Source organism: Acomys russatus, chromosome 20, assembly GCF_903995435.1.
Source record: "Acomys russatus chromosome 20, mAcoRus1.1, whole genome shotgun sequence".
NCBI classification, from domain to species: Eukaryota; Metazoa; Chordata; class Mammalia; order Rodentia; family Muridae; genus Acomys; species Acomys russatus.
Genome location: NC_067156.1, coordinates 12,301,702 through 12,323,789, shown reverse-complemented (window position 1 = coordinate 12,323,789; position 22,088 = coordinate 12,301,702). Strand labels below are relative to the sequence as shown.

General features: G+C 37.6%; 1 protein-coding gene across 8 annotated transcripts in view; it reads left to right on the top strand.

Annotated features, from left to right (window-relative positions):
• Positions 1 to 22,088, top strand: part of Nol4 (nucleolar protein 4) — a 341,043-nt gene that overhangs the window by 1,415 nt on the left and 317,540 nt on the right. The window contains exon 1 of one of the 8 annotated variants that reach the window (XM_051163149.1): positions 432 to 512. The exons of 5 other annotated variants lie outside the window; for them this stretch is intronic. Coding sequence is in view for 1 of the 3 variants with exons in the window: in XM_051163146.1 (XP_051019103.1) it covers positions 769 to 813 (45 nt within the window). In the remaining 2 variants the exon portion in view is untranslated. Of the gene's footprint in view, positions 1 to 431; positions 513 to 670; positions 814 to 22,088 lie in introns of those variants that run through there. 2 more of the 8 variants (XM_051163148.1, XM_051163146.1) reach the window with 2 other exon arrangements.

Here is a 22,088-nt window from a genome sequence, read left to right as displayed (position 1 = left end):
TCATTGGCACAAAGCCCGAATGTGGCGGTTGAGGTGGATGTGGGGCTTTCCCCAGGACATTATCGAGTTTTGTTGTGAGTCTGCCAGCGGGGAGACACAAGACAACTCCGAGCGCCTTGGTTGCCCCCTGAGATGCTGACAGCGACTGTTTGGTTGGCAGATAAGATCCTGGACATTCCTCCTCCCCGCCCCCATTCCCTCACCCCCTTCTTTACTTGTGCCACTGAAGCTTCCTCAGCTAGGCTACGCACAACAAAGAGAGTCGGTTTTGTGAGCGATGATCAAACGGTGTATTTGTTTCTCTTTCTGGGTCGGTTCTGGTCTCCCACCCAAAAAGCTGTACTGAGTGGAGAACTGGCTGTGAGAGACCGGACCAGTATATCTCATTCTAAAACGCAGATGCCCGTGGGGGGGGGGGGGGTGGTGGTGGTGGTGGTTGGCAGGCTGCTGCAGCATCCGCTTCCTTTGCAAGAAGATGAGAACAGGGGGATCCAAGTAAGATCTCAGATAAGGTATATAACACCTAGCTGCCTCATGAGGGGTACTCACCTTGAGTGGGGGTAGAGGAGCTATCTGGCACCCTTTGTATTTTTGTCTCGCTTTGGGATTCGTTGAGCTTTGCTCCTTACCCCCCACCCCCCGTTTTTTTTTTTTTTTAAACTGGCGACTGTTTCCCTGTGCACAGCTCCCTGAGGATGATATAAAGAAAGCAGAACGCCTCTGGAGGAGGAGGCTAGCTTTCTCTAAGGTGCATGATTTTGGAGATGTATGCATGAAAGGCTCTTTCAAGCTCCATCTGGAGGACTCTTTCAGGTTTGGAAAGCAGACCTTTTTTGATTTCCCAAGATTAACTGGGAATGGTTGTTAGAAATGATGGATGCTCCCTTTGGATTTTTTTTTTTTTTTATGGAAAATGTCAAAACAAAGGTGAACCGGGAACACAGAAAAGTTTTCTTCTTCTTCTTTTTTTTTTTTTTTTTTTTTTTTTTTTTTCTTGACCTGCAGTCGTTGAACGGTATGTGGGAGGTGGATATACTGCTATCGCTTTCTCCCATAGCCCCGAGAGGTGCTAAAGACAATGGTGAGGTGGTAGCTTGCCTTGGTGGAAGAAAGTGACTAGGCTGGCATCAGTTGGAGTAAGGCTTATTTACATCTGCCCAGGCAGAAATGTGTTGCAGAGAAGGAACGCTTTGTTTCATTTGGATAGAGACTAATGTTAAGAACTGGACAGGAAAATAACTTATCATTAAGCAACGTGAATTAGAACTCTAGCTGAGTGAGTAAAATAGTTATATTTATTTGAAGTACTGCATAACTCTGGCCATATAAAATATTATATATATACATATATATATTGTGTTCTGTATTATTGCTAGCCAGAAAGTTTTTCAATTCTTCATTCTTTGTGTGTGTGTGTGTGTGTGTGTGTGTGTGTGTGTGTGTGTAAAATTTAGATGCTGTGTTTGGGACCAAGAGTTCATGCTTGTATAGATTTAATCACAACTATTATATGTGTTAGAATATGTGTCCCTTTTGAGGACTAATTAAAATTACAAATAACCTAAATTCTATAAAGGTTGTGGAGGCACCAAGACAATCGTGGGTGTGAATTATTCAAACCAGCATTCACGTGCTGTGATACCCATATTTTCATGTCAAAAAAAAAATACCAATGTGGGGCTGCTAAAGAATTACTGCTAAGACATCTAATAGTGAGTGACAGCTGCAGGGGGAATAGTAACGTGGCACGTGTTTCTCTTGTCAGTAAAGATTCCATATATTAACAGGAGACAGCGTGATCTGCCAGGTGATATCGTTAAATGATTTCCATGTAGTGTTTAAAGCTCTCAGTATTCCATTCAAGCCTATTTTGAAATGCTGAATAGGATTTTAATTCATGAGCTCTTCTACTGTTCTTTATAAAAAATTTTTCTGTGCTCCTAACACAGAATTATAGGCTCCACCTTCTCTAAGAGACAGCCAATCACAGTTTCAATCAGTTGAAAATAAACAAAATAATATCCCTTTTATCACCTTTCCCAATGTATGAAGGCTTTCCCCCTTAAAGACCATGTTCATTTGTCTTTATCGTGGCATGAATACAATCACCAAAAAAGACAGAAATAATGTTTTATTCTCATCCAAAGCATATGCTTCATACACTGGGTGAAGTGAGGAACTGCCTTTGAATGGTATTTTCAAGTAGTCTTCTTAGCTCCTTGGGGTCTGAGGGATACTGGCTAGCTTTTCTGTTGGTGAGCTGCACTTGGCTCCTGATGCTGTATTAATCCGCTGCTGCTGATAATTAGGCATCATTACTACAGCAAAAGGGGAAAGAGAAAGAAGGGAGGACAGGCCTGAGCTAATTAACTACTTTCATTTAATGAAAGAGAGACAGAAAGCAACTGGGAGGGTACATAAGAGCCGAATAGACACACTACATAGGCTTAATTGCAGCAGGACTGCCAATCTCACAGTTAGAGGAGCTTGTTCTTTCTGTCTCCTATTTTTTTTTTTCCAGAGAACAGATTCAGCTTTGCAGACGTGTTTGCCTCCAACCCTGAACTTTAAAACTGAGCATGCAGAAGAAGAAATGATTTAAAAATAAAAACAGCTGAAATGGGATAAATATGCCCTTTAATATTTACCCTGGCCAGGTCTTATTCTGAGGGGAACTTTCTGTCACTGATGTTTAGATAACTCAGTGGCCTAAATGACACTATTTGGTCACCAAGCAACATCATCCAGTAACTCAGCCATTTTAGGTCTGAATTGGGATCTGGATAGGTACTCATAGTTGGCTTAGCATCCCATCTGTTTATATTTTGTTTGATTCTGTACAACCACTTTTAGTACATTGTTGTTGTTGTTGTTTTTATTGAAGGTGTAGGAAATTCTGAATAACGAAAGGATGGATACTCTAAAGCTCTGTAAAAAAAGACTCAGCAAATATCTGACAGTGTTTGTAACAAACTCAGTCAGAGATAATTTCAAATAAGCAGGTGTGTGGCTGTTTTCTTTATTGTTTTGATAGTTCATTGGAAGCTTTTGATCCTGAATGGCATTTTGGGTTTTTTTTTCCCCACAACAATGAACTGAAACACAGTTACAGTATAAACTGCTATGGTAGATTCTACCATTTGATTGTATAAATAGGAAATTAAAAATAATGAGGAAATGTACTTAAATTTTCTTTCTGCATCATGACTAACCTCATTACATTGCATAAAACACTGGTGAGGATTTGGCAATCCCATGTTTCCAATCCTTCTTTTAGCCTTAGAGTAGTGAATACTGAAGCTGAACAGTCAAATCGTAGAATACTTTGACCTATATTTGTAAGGGAAGACACCAAGGTGTAAATTTTGCCTCCCTATATAGTGTCATCTATATTTACTTTACTGTGGAGCATAAAATACATTTTCTCTCACAAAGGAACATGCAGTATCTTTAGTGAGGTGATTTAAAAATAATGATTTATTCGGTCTTGCAATCTGTAGCCTCAGAGTTCATACTGTTCTTGCTGTGCACACTACTAATTGGTGACTGTAAGGTGACTGCAATGAATATTCGTGGACAGCATCATAAACAGCATCGTGTCAGTTCTCTGACTATGGTCTGGGTCATACATCCTTTAAAGTAATCAAAAGGAGAGAAATAACAACATAGGAAGGCTTGGCACCCACTTCCTCTTCTGATATCATGCTTTTGGGAACACAGCTTATATTAGAGCTCGATCTAAAATTTGCTAGGAAATAACAGATATCAGAGAGGAGGAACTGTGCTTTCAATCATTCATACTTTGAGCCTATAAAAGAGGCATAAGTTACCATAGCGGCCATGGCTTTACTAATACATTCTTAGAACTGGTTGCCACTGATAGCCAACACATAGCGTATAGCTTATAAACCATCTGTTTGGAAAGTTAAATAGGGCCCAGAAGTAATGCCTCAGCAGTCCCTTTGTGGCACTGTCATGAGGAACCAGCTATCTCTGGTATGTTTCTTGTCCAGTGCCTGTGTAAGCTCTTTGAGACACTGGGGACATTCAGTGAAGGCCACTTGAATGAGCATCAACTGGCAGGATACTTAGAAATAAACAAAGATGAATATAAGGACTCGGCATGTGAAGACTACCCCAGATGAGCATCCTCAGAAAACAATTCTTGGCTTTTCTATGTGTTCTTCACCGTCTTAATAGTAAATACAATGGAGAATAAGGTGGTCAACACTCAAAATTTCCATGTTTTCTCCTGTAGACTTCCTGTGCTGCCTGAGTACTTTCTTCAAGATTTTATTTTGTAGACTCACTATACAAGATAGGGAAAGGTGAAGACGCAGATGTCAGGGAATGCAGTAAAACTTTCAAGACCTTCAATCCTGTCTCAGTATCATATAACTATTTTCCTCACACCTATTGTATTTGCTAAATCCTCCTCCTCCTTCTCCTCCTTCTTCTCTGTCTAAATAAGAAAGTTCAAGATGAACTCAGGGTGGTTTAGGTTATATCCATTTCCAAAATCTCTGTATGACAATATATGACTAACAGAAACTAGCTGGCAGGAAGCAGGGCATTGTGGGTGGGGTATAAATCTTTGGGCATCCTTTGATCCTTTGCTCTGCCAGACAGGTAAAGTCTCATAATTGTAAAATGTCAGGATTATGACTTGTCTGTTTTTGCATAATAACCTACTCTACATAATACATAGTAATATTGGTTATATCTGATATATTGGTTTATATGTTAGAAGCATATGTCCTAACTAGCACATTCTTGGTACATAGCAAATGCTGGAAAAAAACCAACAGAAATTTTTATAGATATTAACAAAGTAAAGAACTCCAAGGTATAATTATAAATTAGGCATGTTTTATGAATTCAAAAACATACTGAAACATAGAATTAAAACAAAAGGTGTGTGTGTGTGTGTGTGTGTGTGTGTGTGTGTATGTGTATTGTTTGGCTATTTACTGTTATTTTTAAACAAAAATGACATAACTTTGTGAAAATCCTATGCATTCTTGAATTTTAAGATATTCCAATGGATAAATGAAAGAAAAAGACTTACTAAATGTCCAATCTAGACAACCAACAACAACAACCAATTTTCTTGTTTCTTAAAGTGCATAGAGCCAAGTCAATTTGGATATATTGATTGATAATTGTATAGGGACAGGCAGAAATGATATTACCAAACTAGAACTGCAACATTATGCTTATCCAAGTAAAAGTATATGTTCCCAAAATGTAGCAAAATACATGAAACTAAAATAATTGCTATAGACAAAAATTATGAATAAAACAAAGTGGTAGAATTAATTGCCCTTTTAAGTGAAAAATTCAGTTGACTATGTCATTATTAACTTTCTCCAATTATAAAGGGCAGGCATAATTTTTCCTTCTTCAGATCTCTTTGTCACTTAGCTTCCAGTTTATATTGCATTATTAGGTTAAAGTTATTATGTGTTACATATCAAATATTTCTTATGTAGTGTAGTTGTGTTCGTGCTGTCAAGGTTTTGGCTTTCACCATGTTTTCCTTTGTCCATGTCTACAAGTTTCTCATGGGTTTTTACCTAGTTCTCTTTAGTAATTTCTCATGTTTGGCTAGTTCTTAAACCTGATTACCACTCTTTCTCCAAAGAATAATTTGTGTGATGTGTGTCCTTTGAGGTGTGTGTTAATTGGAAGTATTTTTTCTTGGCCTCTGCACTTAGATAACAGCTTAATGATAGATTCTTCCAGTTTTCTCTGTCAGAACATTACAGATCTCTCTTCTATCTTGTTATGAGGAAAATCCCCCTTTCCAGCTTCATAAAGTGTATAATTCTTTGGCCTTGGGATGAAGTAATTATTCTAAGAAGCACCGAACTCTTTATCTCTCTGTAATTTCATAGGTTATCTCACTCATGCATTTTCTGAGTTTCCTGAAAATCTGTGTTATATTTGCTATTGGGTACTTCTTACAAAATATTTCAAAGTATCTCAACTGAAAATACAAAAACGATCTTTTTTCCTCATATCCCACTCCAACCTAATTCTATAAACTGCAATCTCTTTTTGAATTCTCATTTATTTCCCCATGTATAGCAATGCAACATTGTTAAGTTTCTATGTAAGCCAGAAGTCTGTGTAGCCTGGTGGACTGTCTTACTTTCTTCTAATAAGCAATTCTCAACCAACTGTTCCTGCCACCGGTTTCATAGCTCTTGTAGCTGTCAGACTCCCACCAGTTACTTATGCACTACAGGAGGTATGAGTTGCTTGGTGATTTGGCCGTTTCTCCAAAAACTGTTTGAAGATAGGGATTCAAAGTGAAGTAATGTGGGATTTGGTTTGTGTTGACTATGAAGCAAACAAATATTGTTTCCTAGTAGCTGTTTTGTGACTAGGCATTCCTATTTATGTTCATATGAGAGGATTTTTTCTCCCCTTTCTATATATACATGTCTGAACATTTGCCCATCCACTCAACTGTGTACTTATTAAAATATATAAATTTAAATTTCTTAATCATTTTATCTGTATAATTAATTAGTGTTAAGCATATTAACCCTCAATTATCTGTTGAAACATTCCTTTGGAACAGTTTGTATGCTCTGTACCATTTCCTCCTTCACTTTCCCTCTGACTCCTAGATTTGCCTTTTTGTATCTGTTATTGTGCTTGACAGTGTATTTTATATTCATCTATGAATGAAATATTTAACAGTATTTTCTTCATTTTTGTGGTTGAATAATATTCCATTGAGCATGGGCGCCATATTTTGCTTATGTATCATGCCAATGATTGTGTGAGCTGCTTCCGTTTCTTAGTTATTGTGAACACCACTGCTATGAAATTAGAATACAAATGTTAAAGAAAGCATTGAATATCAATATATGATATATAGATATGTGATGGTTGCATCATCTGGCTATTATTATTATTACTATTAGTAATAATAGTAATTTTTAATGGCATTTTTAATGGCAGTTGTAGCCTTTTTCACTTCTGCCTCTTGTCAAAAATGAGTACTCTTTAAGGCCAAGAAACTGGTGACTTTACTTTCTCTCAAGAGATCTTCAGTGTTGAGGCTAGAGAGATGGCTCAGCAGTAAGGAGAATGTACTGCTCTTGTGGAGGACCCCAAAATCAGTTCCTAGCCCCCACCATGGGCAGCTTAAAAGCACCTGAAACACCATCTCCAGGGAATCCAATGCCCCACCTGGCCTCTGGAGGCCTTGAACTCTCTCATGCACTCTTCCATTCACACAGTTACACAAATGAAACATTAAAATAACGTCTTTTTCTTTTTTTATTAATTTATTCTTGTTACATCTCAATGGTTATCCCATCCCTTGTATCCTCCCATTCTTCCCTCCCTCCCATTTTCCCATTATTCCCCTCCCCTATGACTGTGACTGAGGGAGATTACCTCCCCCTGTATATGCTCATAGGGTATCAAGTCTCTTCTTGGTAACCTGCTGTCCTTCCTCTGAGTGCCACCAGGTCTACCCCTCCAGGGGACATGGTCAAATGTGAGGCACCAGAGTTTGTGAAAAAGTCATATCTCACTCTCCACTCAACTGTGGAGAATGTTCTGTCCATTGACTAGATCTGGGTAGGGGTTTAAAGTTTATCGCCTGTATTGTCCTTGGCTGGTGCCTTAGTTTGAGCGGGACCCCTGGGCCCAAATCTGCCTATCATAATGTTCTACTTGTAGGTTTCTAGGACCCTCTGGATCCTTCTACTTTGCTATTTTCCCATGCTTCTCTCATCTAGAGTCCCAATAGGATGTCCTCCACTCTGTCCCTGAGAAGCTTCTGTAAGGCAGGAGACACTGTCAAGAGAACAAAGCAACAGCCTACAGACTGGAAAAAGATCTTCACCAACCCTACATCTGACAAAGGTCTAATATCCAAAATATATAAAGAACTCAAGAAATTAAACACCACTAAACCAAATAACCCAATTGAGAAATGGGGCTTGGAACTAAACAGAGAATTCTCAACAGAGGAATATCAAATGGCTGAGAAACACTTAAAGAAATGCTCAACCTCCTTAGTCATCAGGGAAATGCAAATCAAAACAACTCTGAGATTCTATCTTACACCCATCAGAATGAGAAAGATCAAAAATTCAAGTGACACCACATGCTGGCAAGGATGTGGGGAGAGAGGAACACTCCTTCATTGCTGGTGGGAATGCAAACTAGTACAACCACTTTGGAAATCTATCTGGTGCTATCTCAGAAAAATGGGAATAGGGCTTCCTCAAGACCCAGCTATTCCACTCCTTGGAATATACCCAGAAGATGCTCCAGCACACAACAAGAAAATTTGCTCAACCATGTTCATAGCAGCCTTATTCATAATAGCCAGAACATGGAAACAGCCTAAGTGTCCCTCAGTAGAATAATGGATAAAGAAACTGTGGTACATTCACACTATGGAATACTACTCAGCTATTAAAAACAAGGAATTCCTGAAATTTGTGGACAAATGGATTGAACTAGAAATGATCATAATGAGTGAGTTAACCCAGAAGCAGAAAGACTCAAATGGTATATACTCACTTATATCTGCATACTAGCCCAAGGGGCATGTCCCATGAAAGCCTTCCCTTACTAAAATAATGTCTTTGAAAACTTATCAGAGATCATATATCTTATTTGAGCAACTAAAAATATTGAATGTTAATGTGAGTAATGATATTATATTGATACTTTAAGCTTCCAAGTTCTTACATTAGCTAGATTATTTAAATAGTCACTTAAAAGGAAATGCCACCTTTAATCTTCACAGTAGTCCTGTAGTGCTATCAGTTTCTTAATCATCTATGAAAACTGAGGTCTGAGTTAAGGTAGATTTATCAGAATCACTCAGCTTTGGGTAAGAAACTATTAAGTGGGATCTACAGTCTTGAATTAAGATACTTGTTTCTAAATTTTTAAGTAGAGTACTGTAATGTCTAAAAAATATAGAATAGCTTTCCAATATTAGTAATTGTAGATTAATACCTTATACTAACATTCAACACACAGTAAATTTGTAAAAGAGTGATATATAGAGATGAGCTTTAGATCTCTCATCTATCTATCTATCTATCTATCTATCTATCTATCTAATCTATCTTTCTATCCATCCATGCAAGTTTCAGTATTTTTCCTTATTTTGATAACTTATTTTCCACACTGCCTTGGATACGCATGTGACTATTTCCGCACGTATCTGTCATTCTGATCCTTATTTCATAATTGCTTCATCATAGAACACTGTGATTCACACTTTACAACTCAACTAACATTTTGCCTCCTGCTGAATTAAAGGTGCCTCTCTACTTAAAACCAACATCACTAATCATAACCCTGTAGATTCATGGCATACATAAAACAATTGTGCACACTTGATGTTTATACTATTAGGGAAATAGCTTCGAGGTATTTTTAAAGGATGCTACATAATCTAGAAAATGTAGGATACAGTAGAGATGATGTTGAAAAGCCATCTGGAGTGAGATTATGAGGCGCTTCTAGTGTTTAGATTTTATTCTGCAAGAAATGACAGCTGCCCAAAATGTTATAGCAGTGATGCAATGACTTAAGTAGGTTTGTGGGCATAACTGGATGTTCTCCATGGTTTGTGAATATTTAAAAATACAAATTAAATGAATAAAACAGTAAAGTCACTCAGGTCAACATATTTTTTGAAATAACATTACAGGTAATACAAATCATTATTATGTTTCAAACCAATGCATTGCAATAGCTGATTACTAATGAGTAATGAAGCCAGGCTATACACATACCAGATTTTTATTAACCTAATAAAATATTTAAAATAGGAATCTGTTGAACTTAGGAAAAAACAGATGGTGTTAAGCTACTTCATGGTAAATAGAACTCTTGACTAGAAATATATCTGTTAATTGCAGATGTTATGACAAAAGAGCTTCTGGTTCCCTTAAAACATTAAGTTTGTGCTTTCAGGCAACAATTCAGATATATTCCTGACCTGTTTCTTGCTTACATGCTGACTTACATTACTGTCAGGGCAATGGAAGGTCCTATAGTTCTCCAATTTTTGTGAACTGTGTCAGAAAAATTTTAGGACATTTCCCAAATACCCTTATTCTTGAGTAACCTCATCTACTTGGGTGTGAGCGAGGCAGAACCTACACATACACACATTCACAGTCAAGGTTAACCTTAAGACAAGAAGATTTGAGTGGTCTCTGGCCTAGTAATTTCATTCTTTTGATACCTAGGATTATGGGGAGAAAACACAAAAGAATCTTGTGCTTCTCCCAGGCTCTATTCTTTCTGTTGGTTTGTCTTGTCCAACTCTGATATGATAGTTTTTGTTTTATCTTATATTTTATTTTGTTATAATTTTTAAGTGGATGAATGAATGAGCGAAAATATAGTCATTAGAGTAAAGGTTAACACGTGAACTGTCTTGTACACCTGCTGGGAGAGGCAATCAGTTATCTCCAATGGAGTGGCACTGGGCATATCAAATCCTCCAAGATGGGCCTCATGCTCAGTCACCATATAATTGACTCCACAGGTTTTTATGTGATTTTCTTTGGTTACAGTTTGTTGTTTTGCTTTTTATTTATCTTTGGGAATTGTTTTCTTGGTTTGGGGGGATTGATTTCCTTTTGTTTTTTGAGAAGGAACTTAAAGTTGGGTGGATAGGAAAGGGTAGAGTTTCTTGAAGGACTTGGGGGAGGGGACTAATATGAGCAAAATATATTTAAATTAAAATTTGTTTAATAAATGTATAATAAAATGAAAAACACTGAAAAGTAAAACAGATTAAAATAAAGAAAAAACTAGCTTGGAATATATTTGATTTCATGGAAACCCTCCTCGGGAGACACAGAGGGGATGGATTGCTAAGAGCTGATACATTATAAGTTGATTCCATGTCTTGGCTATTATGAATGGACCTGCAGTAAACACAAAAATGTGTGCATCCATTAAACATTCTGATATCATTGCCCTTGCATATGTATCAACTTAAAATGGTGCCATTTTTAATATTTTGGAAACCCTACATATCATTTGTTTCATAGATAAATATACATTCTCACCATCTATTGGATACACGTATGTCTTCTTTCAAGAAATATCTGTCCAATTGATGCAAAAATACTCAATAAAATACTCACAAACCGAATACAAAAGCACATCAAAGATATCATTCACCATGACCAGGTAGGCATCATTCCAGCCATGCAGGGATGGTTTAATGTGTGGAAATCCATCAATGTAATCTACCATATAAACAAACTGAAAAAAAAACCCACATGATCATCTCCTTAGATGCAGAAAAAGAACTTGACAAAATACAACACGCATTCATGTTTAAAGCTTTGGAGAGAGCATGGATACAACACACAGACATAAACATAATAAAGGCTATATACAGCAAGACAATAGCCAACATCAAATTAAATGGAGAGATACTCAAGGAAATTCCTCTAATGTCAGGGACCAGGCAAGACTGCCCACTTTCTCCATATCGCTTCAATATAGTTCTTGAAGTTCTAGCTAGAGCAATAAGACAACAAAAGGAGATCAAGGGGATCCAAATGGGAAAGGAGAACGTCAAATTATCTCTATTTGCAGATGATGTGATAGTGTACATAAGTGACTCCCAAAATTCCACCAGGGAACTCCTATAGCTGATAAACACCTTCAGCAAAATGATGGATACAAAATTAACTCAAAAAAGTCAATAGCCTTTGTAAATACAAATGACAACATACAGAAATTAGGTGAACTATGCCCTTCGCAATAGCCGCAAGCAATATGAAATATCTATGAGTAACTTTAACCAAGCAAGTGAAAGGTTTGTTTGAAAAAAAAGCTTCAAATCTCTGAAGAAGGAGATTGAAGATGACACCAGAAGATAGAAAAGTCTCCCTCATTTGTGGATCGAGAGAATTAATATAGTAAAAATGGCCATCTCACCAAAAGCAATTTACAGGTTCAATGCAATCCCTATCAAAATACTTACACAATTCTTTAAAGACATTCAAAGACCAACTCGCAACTACATATGTAAAACCAAAAAACCCAGAATAGCCAAAACAATTCTCTACAATAAAAGGTCCTCCAGAGGGAATTGCCATACCTGATCTCAAGCTGTACTGTAGAGCAACAGTAATTAAAACAACATGGTACTGGCATAGCAATAGGATGATTGATAAATGGAATTGATTCAAAGACCCAGAAATAAATCCACACACATATGGTCCCTTGATTTTTGACAAGGGAGCCAGATCTATTCAATGGAAAAAGGATAGCATCTTCAACAAATGGTGCTGGTCTAATTGGATGTCTACATGTAGAAAAATGAAAATAGACCCATATTTATCACCATGCACAAAACTCAAGTCCAAGTGGATTAAAGACCTAAACATAAAACCAGAGACACTAAATTGTTAGAAGAAAAAGTAGGGTAGAGCCTGGAACTCACTGCCACAGGAGACAACTTCCTGATCAGAACACCAACAGCCCAGGCCTTAATGTCAACAATTAATAAATGGGACCTCATGAGGCTGAGAAGCTTCTGTAAGGCAGGAGACACTGTCAAAAGAACAAAGCGACAGCCTACAGACTGGGAAAAGATCTTTACCAACCCTACATCTGACAAAGATATAATATCCAAAATATATAAGGAGTTCAAGAAATTATGTATCACCAAACCAAATAATCCAATTGAGAAATGGGGCTCAGAATTAAACAGAGAATTCTCAGCAGAGGAATGTCAAATGTCTGAGAAACACTTAAAGAAATGCCCAATGTCCTTAGTCATCAGAGAAGTGCAAATCAAAATGACTCTGAGATTCCATCTTACACTCATCAGAATAACTAAGATCAAAAACTCAAGTGACAGCACATCCTGGCAAGGATGTGGAGAGAGAGGAACACTCCTTCATTGCTGGTGAGAATGCAAACTTGTACAACCACTTTGAAAATCTATTTGGCACTTTCTCAGAAAACTGGGAATAGGGCTTCCTCAAGACCCAGCTATTCTACTCCTTGGAATGTACCCAGAAAATGTTCCATTACACAGCAAGGACATATGCTTAACCATGTTCATAACAGCCTTATTCGCAATAGCCAGAACCTGGAAACAACCTAGATGCCCCACAGTTAAAGAATGGATAAAGAAACTGTAGTACATTTACACTATGGAATACTACTCAGGTATTAAAAACAAGGAATTCCTGAAATTTGTGGGCAGGTGGATGAAACTAGAAATGATCATACTGTGTGAGTTAACCCCAATGCAGAAAGACTCACATGCTATATACTCACTTATAAATCAACACTAACCCAAAAGGGATGCCCCATGAAAGTCTCCACTTAACAGGAGTTTGGGATAGATGTAGGGCCATCCTATTGGGACTCTAAGTGATAAAAGTATGGGAGGTTGGGGAAAGAAAAGGATCCAGAGGGTCCTAGAAACCTACAAGAAGATCATGGTGGGTGGATCTGGACCCAGAGAGGTCTGCTAAAACTACTGCACCAGCCAAGAACAATACATACAGTAAAAATTGAATGCCTACTTAGATCTTGCCAATGGACAGAGCATCCACAGTTGTGTGGAGAGTGGGGGACTAATTCTGACATGAATTCTGGTGCCCCATATTTGACCACTACCATGTGGTGGGGAGGTCTGGTGGCACTCAGAGAAAGAATAGGCAGACTACCTATTCATTATGAATGAATGCTTGAGGTCATATCTGAAGAATGCTAATGCTCAGATTTTCTGGATGTCCCCCACCCACAATCCTACTCTTCTAGTACTTTGAAATTTTTGATGTTGAATTTTTATTTCATTTTTATGTAAGTCAGAATGTACCCATTCATATATACAGTGGTAAAAGGTTTAGCCATGAATAGTTATTTGTGACAACTTACCTAAACCTGATGTCATGACTTTAAGAAAAACAAGATAGACAAAGAAAGAAAAATACTGAATGATCATATTCATACATGATATTGACAAGAAAACAAACGAAAAGGCAAAATAAAAACTTTGGCTTTGTGGAAGTGCATAGGAGAATGGTGGTTTACCGGAGGTTTGAGTTATTCATGCTAGGTGAAAACTAGGAGCTGCTCTCTGCAGATAGATAGCCACCTAAAAATAGGAGGAAGAGTCCAAGAGATCTATTTGTTCTGAATGGCTGCAATGGTTGTGAAGGTGTGACGTATTCATGAAAAATTCAGAGAATGGATTGTCAGTGCTCTTACCACAAACATGGCAATGGTGGTCTAATGCACTTGTCAGTTAGCTGGCTTTAACTATTCTACAGTGCATGCATACTTCCCAAATTATACATGCATACTTATATATTGTATCCTATATAATAAATAGATATATTTTCATCTGCCAAGTTGATGAAATTAAAAACTATAAGAGCAGAGGGCACCTCAGCATGTTGAGAGTACACTTGGAAAACATCTGACAGAATCCTGGGGATTGAAGTCCCACAATTACAAAGAAATACTTGGTTGGCCAGATGTGCCCTATCCCTTGATTATGAGCAGGAGCTGCCTCTCAGGGTACCGAAACACTAATATCTTTAGTATTCAAATATCAGTGTCCCATGGTGTGTCTTTTCCTTTGGGTTAGTGGAGGGAGAGTTTAGTTACTACATCATAACCGTCTAGAAGCAAGTGACATCTTTGTTGGAAGTAGTTTTGGGCATGGATTTTTAAAGCAGTCTTGTGCTGCAAATATACTGATTCTAAGCACACACACACAAAAAAATAGTACTGAAGATTAAGGCACTTCTGAGTTTGAGTCTTGAAACTTACCTCCCTTCCTAACAGCCTTATCCCATAAGCAATAGAATTGTTTCTGTTCTAAAAAAAAAAAAAAAAGAAAGAAAGAAAGAAAGAAAGAAAGAAAAGAAAGTACAGAAAAGAAAGAAAGAAGAAAGAAAGAAAGAAAGAAAGAAAGAAAGAAAGAAATGGGGGCTTGGAAGTAGGTCTTTACCTAGAGGGGCTTCCTGAGGAGAGAAATATTTAGCATCATAAGAAAAGAAGCAGAAAAGCCAGTTAAAACTTGTTTGCTTTCTGGGACACAGACATTAGATAATGTATAGGACATTTTGAGGCATTTAGTGGGTAATAATTTGTTATTCAGTAAAAGATAATTAATACATCCACGTTTCATGTAAAATTTCCCAAGGCATTAGTGCCATTAAAACAGACTGATTACTCACCTCTGAAGAAGCAGGTGGAGATAGTTTAAATGCTTATTTACTCTACTGCTTAAGTACTAACTGTTTTGTGGGTGCTGGTGCTGATGGTCCATAAAACTACTCTGTAATAAAACAAAAAGCTTATAATAAAGCATTTGAAACATTTTTTTAATTTTTTAATTTTATTTTATTAATTTATTCTTATTACATCTCAATGGTTATCCCATCCCTTGTATCCTCCCATTCCTCCCTCCCTCCCATTTTCCCCTTACTCCTCTCCCCTATGACTGTGATTGAGGGGGACTTCCTCCCCCTGTATATGCTTATAGGGTATCAAGTCCCTTTTTGGTAGCCTGCTATCCTTCCTCTGAGTGCCACCAGGTCTCCCCATCCAGGGGACGTGGTCAAATTTGAGGCACCAGAGTATGTGTGAACGTCAAACCTCACTCTCCACTCAACTGTGGAGAATGTCCCGTCTATTGGCTAGATCTGGGTAGGGATTTGAAGTTTATGGCCTGTATTGTCCTTGACAGGAGCCACAGTTTGAGCGGAACCACTGGACCCAAATCTGCCTATCATAATGTTCTACTTGTAGGTTTCTAGGACCCTCTGGATCCTTCTACTTTGCTATTCTCCCATGCTTCTCTCATCTAGAGTCCCAATAGGATGTCCTCCCCTCTGTCCCAGTTTCCTGGTAAGTGAAGATTTTCATGGGACATGCCCCTTGGGCTAGTATGCAGATATAAGTGAATATATACCATTTGATTCTTTCTGCTTCTGGGTTAACTCACTCATTATGATCCTTTCTAGCTCAATCCATTTGTCCACAAATTTCAGGAATTCCTTGTTTTTAATAGCTGAGTAGTATTCCATAGTATAAATGTACCACAGTGTTCTACTGAGGAACACTTAGGCTGTTTCCATGTTCTGGCTGTTATGAATAAGGCTGCTATGAACATGGTTGAGCAAATTTTCTTGTTGTGTGCTGGAGCATCTTCTGGGTATATTCCAAGGAGTGGAATAGCTGGGTCTTGAGGAAGCCCTATTCCCATTTTTCTGAGATAGCACCAGATAGATTTCCAAAGTGGCTGTACTAGTTTGCATTCCCACCAGCAATGAAGGAGTGTTCCTCTCTCTCCACATCCTCACCAGCATGTGGTGTTGCTTGAATTTTCAATCTTAGCCATTCTGATGGGTGTAAGATGGAATCTCAGAGTTGTTTTGATTTGCATTTCCCTGATGACTAAGGAAGTTGAGCATTTCTTTAAGTGTTTCTCAGCCATTTGATACTCCTCTGTTGAGAATTCTCTGTTTAGTTCCAAGCCCCATTTCTCAATTGGGTTATTTGGTTTAGTGGTGTTTAATTTCTTGAGTTCTTTATATATTTTGGATATTAGACCTTTGTCAGATGTAGGGTTGGTGAAGATTTTTTCCCAGTCTGTAGGCTGTTGCTTTGTTCTCTTGACAGTGTCTCCTGCCTTACAGAAGCTTCTCAGCCTCATGAGGTCCTATTTATTAATGATTGACATTAAGGCCTGGGCTGTTGGTGTTGTGTTCAAGAAGTTGTTTCCTGTGGCGATGAGTCCCAGATTCTTCCCCACCTTTTCTTCTAACTGACTTAGTGGCATTTGAAACATTTAATGCCAATGACATTAAGACATACATTTATTTTTTCACATATACACACATCTATACACAGCTATGTGAGTGTATAGTATTCACATATATTTGATATACATACATGTATACATAGTATTTCTGCATCTATATTTATATTTCTATTAAAGCTATTATTTAAAAATTCTTTCATATTACCAGATCCATACCAAATAAATGCAATGTGGCATACTATTTTCCACAGGAAGAGGAAGACAGAATTGCATGTTTAAAAATAAATTATTATTAACATAATTATAAGTTATATCAAAGATGTCTCAAAATATTTTAGCAAAATGTAAACATTTCTTATTAGAAAGAGCTATTTTGCAACTTAACATAGAAAACATATTTTACTATAAGGTAATATCTTTTAAGATAACCTACCCATTTAACAGAATGTAGAATATACCAGTATAAAATATGCATATAGTTGTTATTAGAGGGAGATAGAAAGTGGATTTTCATCTCACTCTTTTCTTCTGATTTCCTCCCTTTCTCATCATCTGGAGTTTGCTCAAGTGTTCTATTCTTCCTAATTTGAATCAAGTGTCCATTTAGTGTTGTTATTTCCACATTTTTAGATTTTCAATTGTTTTGGAGCCATTAGGAAACTGGGAATAGAAAGATTCAGAATTTAGTTTCAGGAAGATGTGAACTTCATATGGATAACTAGGAGACACTTCCCTTAAACCCAGAAAACTAATCTTTCTGGTGTTGGCTAGTTTTCTTCCTTTTAGTTATGTTTTCAGCAATCAGGGCTGTTTCATTGAATACTAAATCTCTTTGTTGTGTACAAGGCAGTAGTCATGGAAATCATTTGAAGCACTGTCATTTATGTTTTTTCTTTTTCTGTTTTGCAAGTGGTCAGTGGGAAAGTGAGGTTCTCCCAGACCTGGGTAAGACGGTGAGATACATAGGCCTTTCCGCTAATTTTTGCTGCCAGATGGATGGAGGATTTTAAGGGTTTAATCCAGGGACATGGGGCAAAGGTGACTGGTCCATATGGGGATCTAATGTCTTGCTTGGTCATATCCATGGCATGCTCTATGCATTTGGCCTAATTAGAGGAGATTTTCAAATATACTATCAAAGGTTTGCTTGAATATCCGATATGGGTCAGAGTTCTTTGTGGCGTCTGTGCTTATTTGCCTGTTGGTGTTTGCTGAGGTCAAGCCCAGAAGTTTTGTTATGCTTGCTTCAGCACATTCTTTATAAAAGCTATCCTTACAAGACAATTAATTTACGTGTTGGTCTCCTTAATTTGGAATATGTTAACTTAGAATTAGTGGCAACTTAAACAAGGGTAGGGTGAACTTTAGTTTTCACTTTGTATGAAGGCAGTGTTTTCTAATTTTTTAAAAATAAACTTATAATTAAGATAGCAAAAGAAGCATGTTCATAATGAGAAAAATCTGCCTTAAACTACCTCTATCCACAAATAAAACACTGAGATGTGTATTCCATTATGTCTCCTTCTCTATTCAGTAAAGCAGGTGTTAGGAGCAAGTGCCCTTTACTCATTTGCATTAGTTTTGTTATTTAGCTTCTTTTGGTCTGTGGATTGAAGTGTGGTTATCCTGTACTTTATGGCTACTATCCACTTACAAGTGCGTATATGCCATGCATGTCTTTCTGAGTCTGGGTTACCCTCACTCAGGATGATCATTTCTAGTTCTACCATTTGTCTGCAAATTTCAGGATTTCCTTGTTTTTTATAGCTGATTGTGTAAATATACCATAGTTTCTTTATCCACTCTTCATTTGGGAGATTAGGTTGTTTCCAGATTCTGGCTATTACGAATAAGACTGCTATGAACATGGTTGAGCATTTGCCTTGTATGGTGGAGCGTCTTTTGCGTATATGTCTAGGAGTGATATGCCTGGCTCTTGAGGTAGAATTATTTCCAATTTTCTGAGAAAAGATCAGATTGATTTCGAAAGTGGTTATTATTAGTTTGCACTCCCATCAGCAGTGAAGGAGTGTTCCCCTTTCTCTACATCCTTGCCAGCATGCGCTGTCACTTGAATTTTTAATCTTAGCCATTCTGATAGGAGTAAGATGGAATCTCAAAGTCATTTTATTTGCCTTTCCATGATGACTAAGGTCGTCGAGCATTTCTTTAAGTGTTTTTTGGCAATGTGATATTCGTTCATTGAGAATTATCTGTTTAGCTCTGTACCATTTTTAATTGGATTATTTGGTTTGTTGGTGTTCAATTCCTTGAGGTCTTTATATATTCTCAATATTAAAGTAGCAAAAGGACAAACACAGCTACAGAGCTTCTTATTCTACTATTGTTTTTTATTTGTTCACTTTAAAAAATATTTTATTAATTTATTCATATTACATCTCTGGTGTCCCATATTTGACCATGTCCCCTGGATGGGGAGATCTGGTGGCACTCAGAGGAAGGATAGCAGGTTGCCAAGAAGAGACTTGATACCCTATGAGCATATACAGGGGGAGGAAGTCCCCCTCAGGAACAGTCATAGGGGAGGAGAATAATGGGAAAATTGGAGGGAGGGAAGAATGGGAGGATACAAGGGATGGGATAAACATTGAAATGTAACAAGAATAAATTAAAAAAAAAAAAAAAAAAAGCAACTAGAGTATCCATAGGACGATAGTCACTGTGATGGCAGCCTGGTGTTTTACAAAGACTTATCCTGACTGTGGAGGAAAACCTTTTCCTAATGATGTGCCTGGTGCCAGCATTTAATCAATACCTATAATTTATCTTCCTTAAGTCCATAGTTATAAAGATCCTATTATTTTGGTCCCGACTTGACTGTTGAAGGAGAAAGCACATGCTGGTTAGACTTCTGTCAATGGTGGAAATATCTGTTCAATTTATCAGTATATATAAACAATTAGTTTGGTTTTTAGAGTTCAATATTTTGTGAGTTTTGGTTGAGTCTGAAATCTCTACATTAAATTAACGTATGCACATCTCCAAAATCCTACTGCAAAGCAGAGAGGAGGGGCAGAAACAGTGACTATTAAAGAGGACAGCTGTTGGAGTTCACTGTTAGCTGACTGTCACAGAATTGTGCCATCTATTTAGCCAGTTTCTCTTGTTCTTCTCTTCCCCTGCTAATAGATTATTTTCTAAAATATGCTATCTTTTTTTTAGTTATAATGATGTGATGATTTAATGTAACTTTTGATTCATCTCTTTTGATTTTAAGTCACTATTACTAACATTTTCAATATGCAAGAATATCATCTCAATAATTATATGGCTCCACAAATAATCAAGTATGTAACATTTTCTCTACCATTTCCAGGTAATGTTATTTTATTCATTTTCTTTTCAGGCCTTCCTTCTTACAGAATTATGGTGATTACTTATTTTAAAATATATGTGAGTGAAAATCAAACATTGAACACCAGGGTCTTTGGTAAGCACCAGGACCTTGTGGATGAAAAGTGAGTTTTGTAAACTGAAAAACTTCTTTCAGCTCAGGATATCTAGTTTTTAAGTGCTTGTCAACCATGGATCTTGTTAAATCAAGGCCATCTGAATCTTCGTTTTTGTAAAATGACCATGTCAGTTTCCCAGGGTTCCCCAGCTTGAAATCATCCCATTCTAATGATAACACTAAAAGTCCTGAAAACAGTATGAAGGAGTACTCCCTGTTAATTGTGAAAAGAAATTATTGGCAGGAAGACTACAGAGGGACCACACATGTGCATCCCATGGGCTGGTTCTTGCCTTTCATTTCTTGACGTTAAAGCACAGATTAGACTTCCTTCTGGATGTGCCCAGTGAGAGAGAAAAAATAAAGACTGTCTGTAAGGGAAAGGGACTACTGCTAAGTGGGAGGGGTTGGGGCTCTCTTTCCTCTCCCCCTTCCTCCTCCTCCGCCTCTTCTCTCTCCCTTCTATCTTCAATGATAACCTATTGGGATTGCAAGTACAGGTTCTGGAGCCATGTGACTGCTATGGTAGTGCCAGCACCAATAGAAGGAAGGAAAACCCACATAGGGGAGTCTGTTTCTTTAGCCAAAAGAACAAGAGAAAGGGACAAAAGGGTGGATATAAGTGTGCCATTACTGAGCTGGAGAGATAGCTAAGTGGTAAGAGCAGTGGAAATTCTGAGTTCATATCTCAGCTCCCACATACAATCTTGGTTTAGTTGCACTTAAACCTGTACCTGCAGCAGTGTGGGGACAGAGACAGACAGATGATCTCTGTGACTTTCTGTCCTCCAGCCTTGCTCCAGATTCAGTGAGGGGCTTGGTCTCAAGGGAAAAAGATGAAAAGGACTTTTCTGGACTCTGCTTTTGCACTCTTGTGCACATGTGTGCAGTGAACACACACATACTACCTACTACAACTCTCCTTTTTATGTTTTTCCTTTTCTGATGTGCTTTTCTCTGTGCTATGTTTTCCTGACAAAGGCTGTGGTACCTTCTGTTCTTGCAGCAATACAGATTTAAGATTCTTAAGAGAAGCCAAGGTTCTCAGGTCAAGGAATCAGAAAACTGTGTGTGTGTGTGTGTGTGTGTGTGTGTGTGTGTGTGTGTGTGTGTGTAAGGGGACCTACACAGTGTTAAATCCCACAGAGAATATCTCTGAAGTCTAGGTGTAAATCTAATTCATATTCATATTATAAATCTGCAGAACATATGCAAGGCAGAAGATCAAAGTCTCGGAAATGATATAAACTGCTGTATAAGTACACAACTGTCCCCTCAAACACATAAGCAGGATAGATCCAAAGAAGAGAACGTTGATGAGTAAGCTGAAGTTGAAACCACTGTTAAGAAAGCCAGAGCAAGACACCCAAGGAAGACCGTTTGTGATATCAAAACATACCACTCTCTCATCACTGGGACTCCCGACATACAGCACAATAGTCAAAATGTTCAGGAGATAACATGCAATTACCATGTCATATTAAAAACAAAATTAGTCAAATTCTAAAGTGGAAAAACATTGCCCAGTACCAACTCTGAATTGGAACTGATTTGGCATCATGAAGAAATTTAAAGGCTGCTATTGCCGTCATATTTTATACAGGAGATATGAACTCTCCTGGGATGAGTGCAAAGAGAGCTTGTCTCAACAGAGAGAGGTAAAGTAGAGTCACATACAAACACTGCACGTGAAAAAGGTAGGAAGTGATTAGAATTCACTGTAGGGTTCAAGTACAGAATGCAGATAGCAGATGAGAGGATGGTAAACAATTTTGCTGTCTGAGAGGCATACATTAC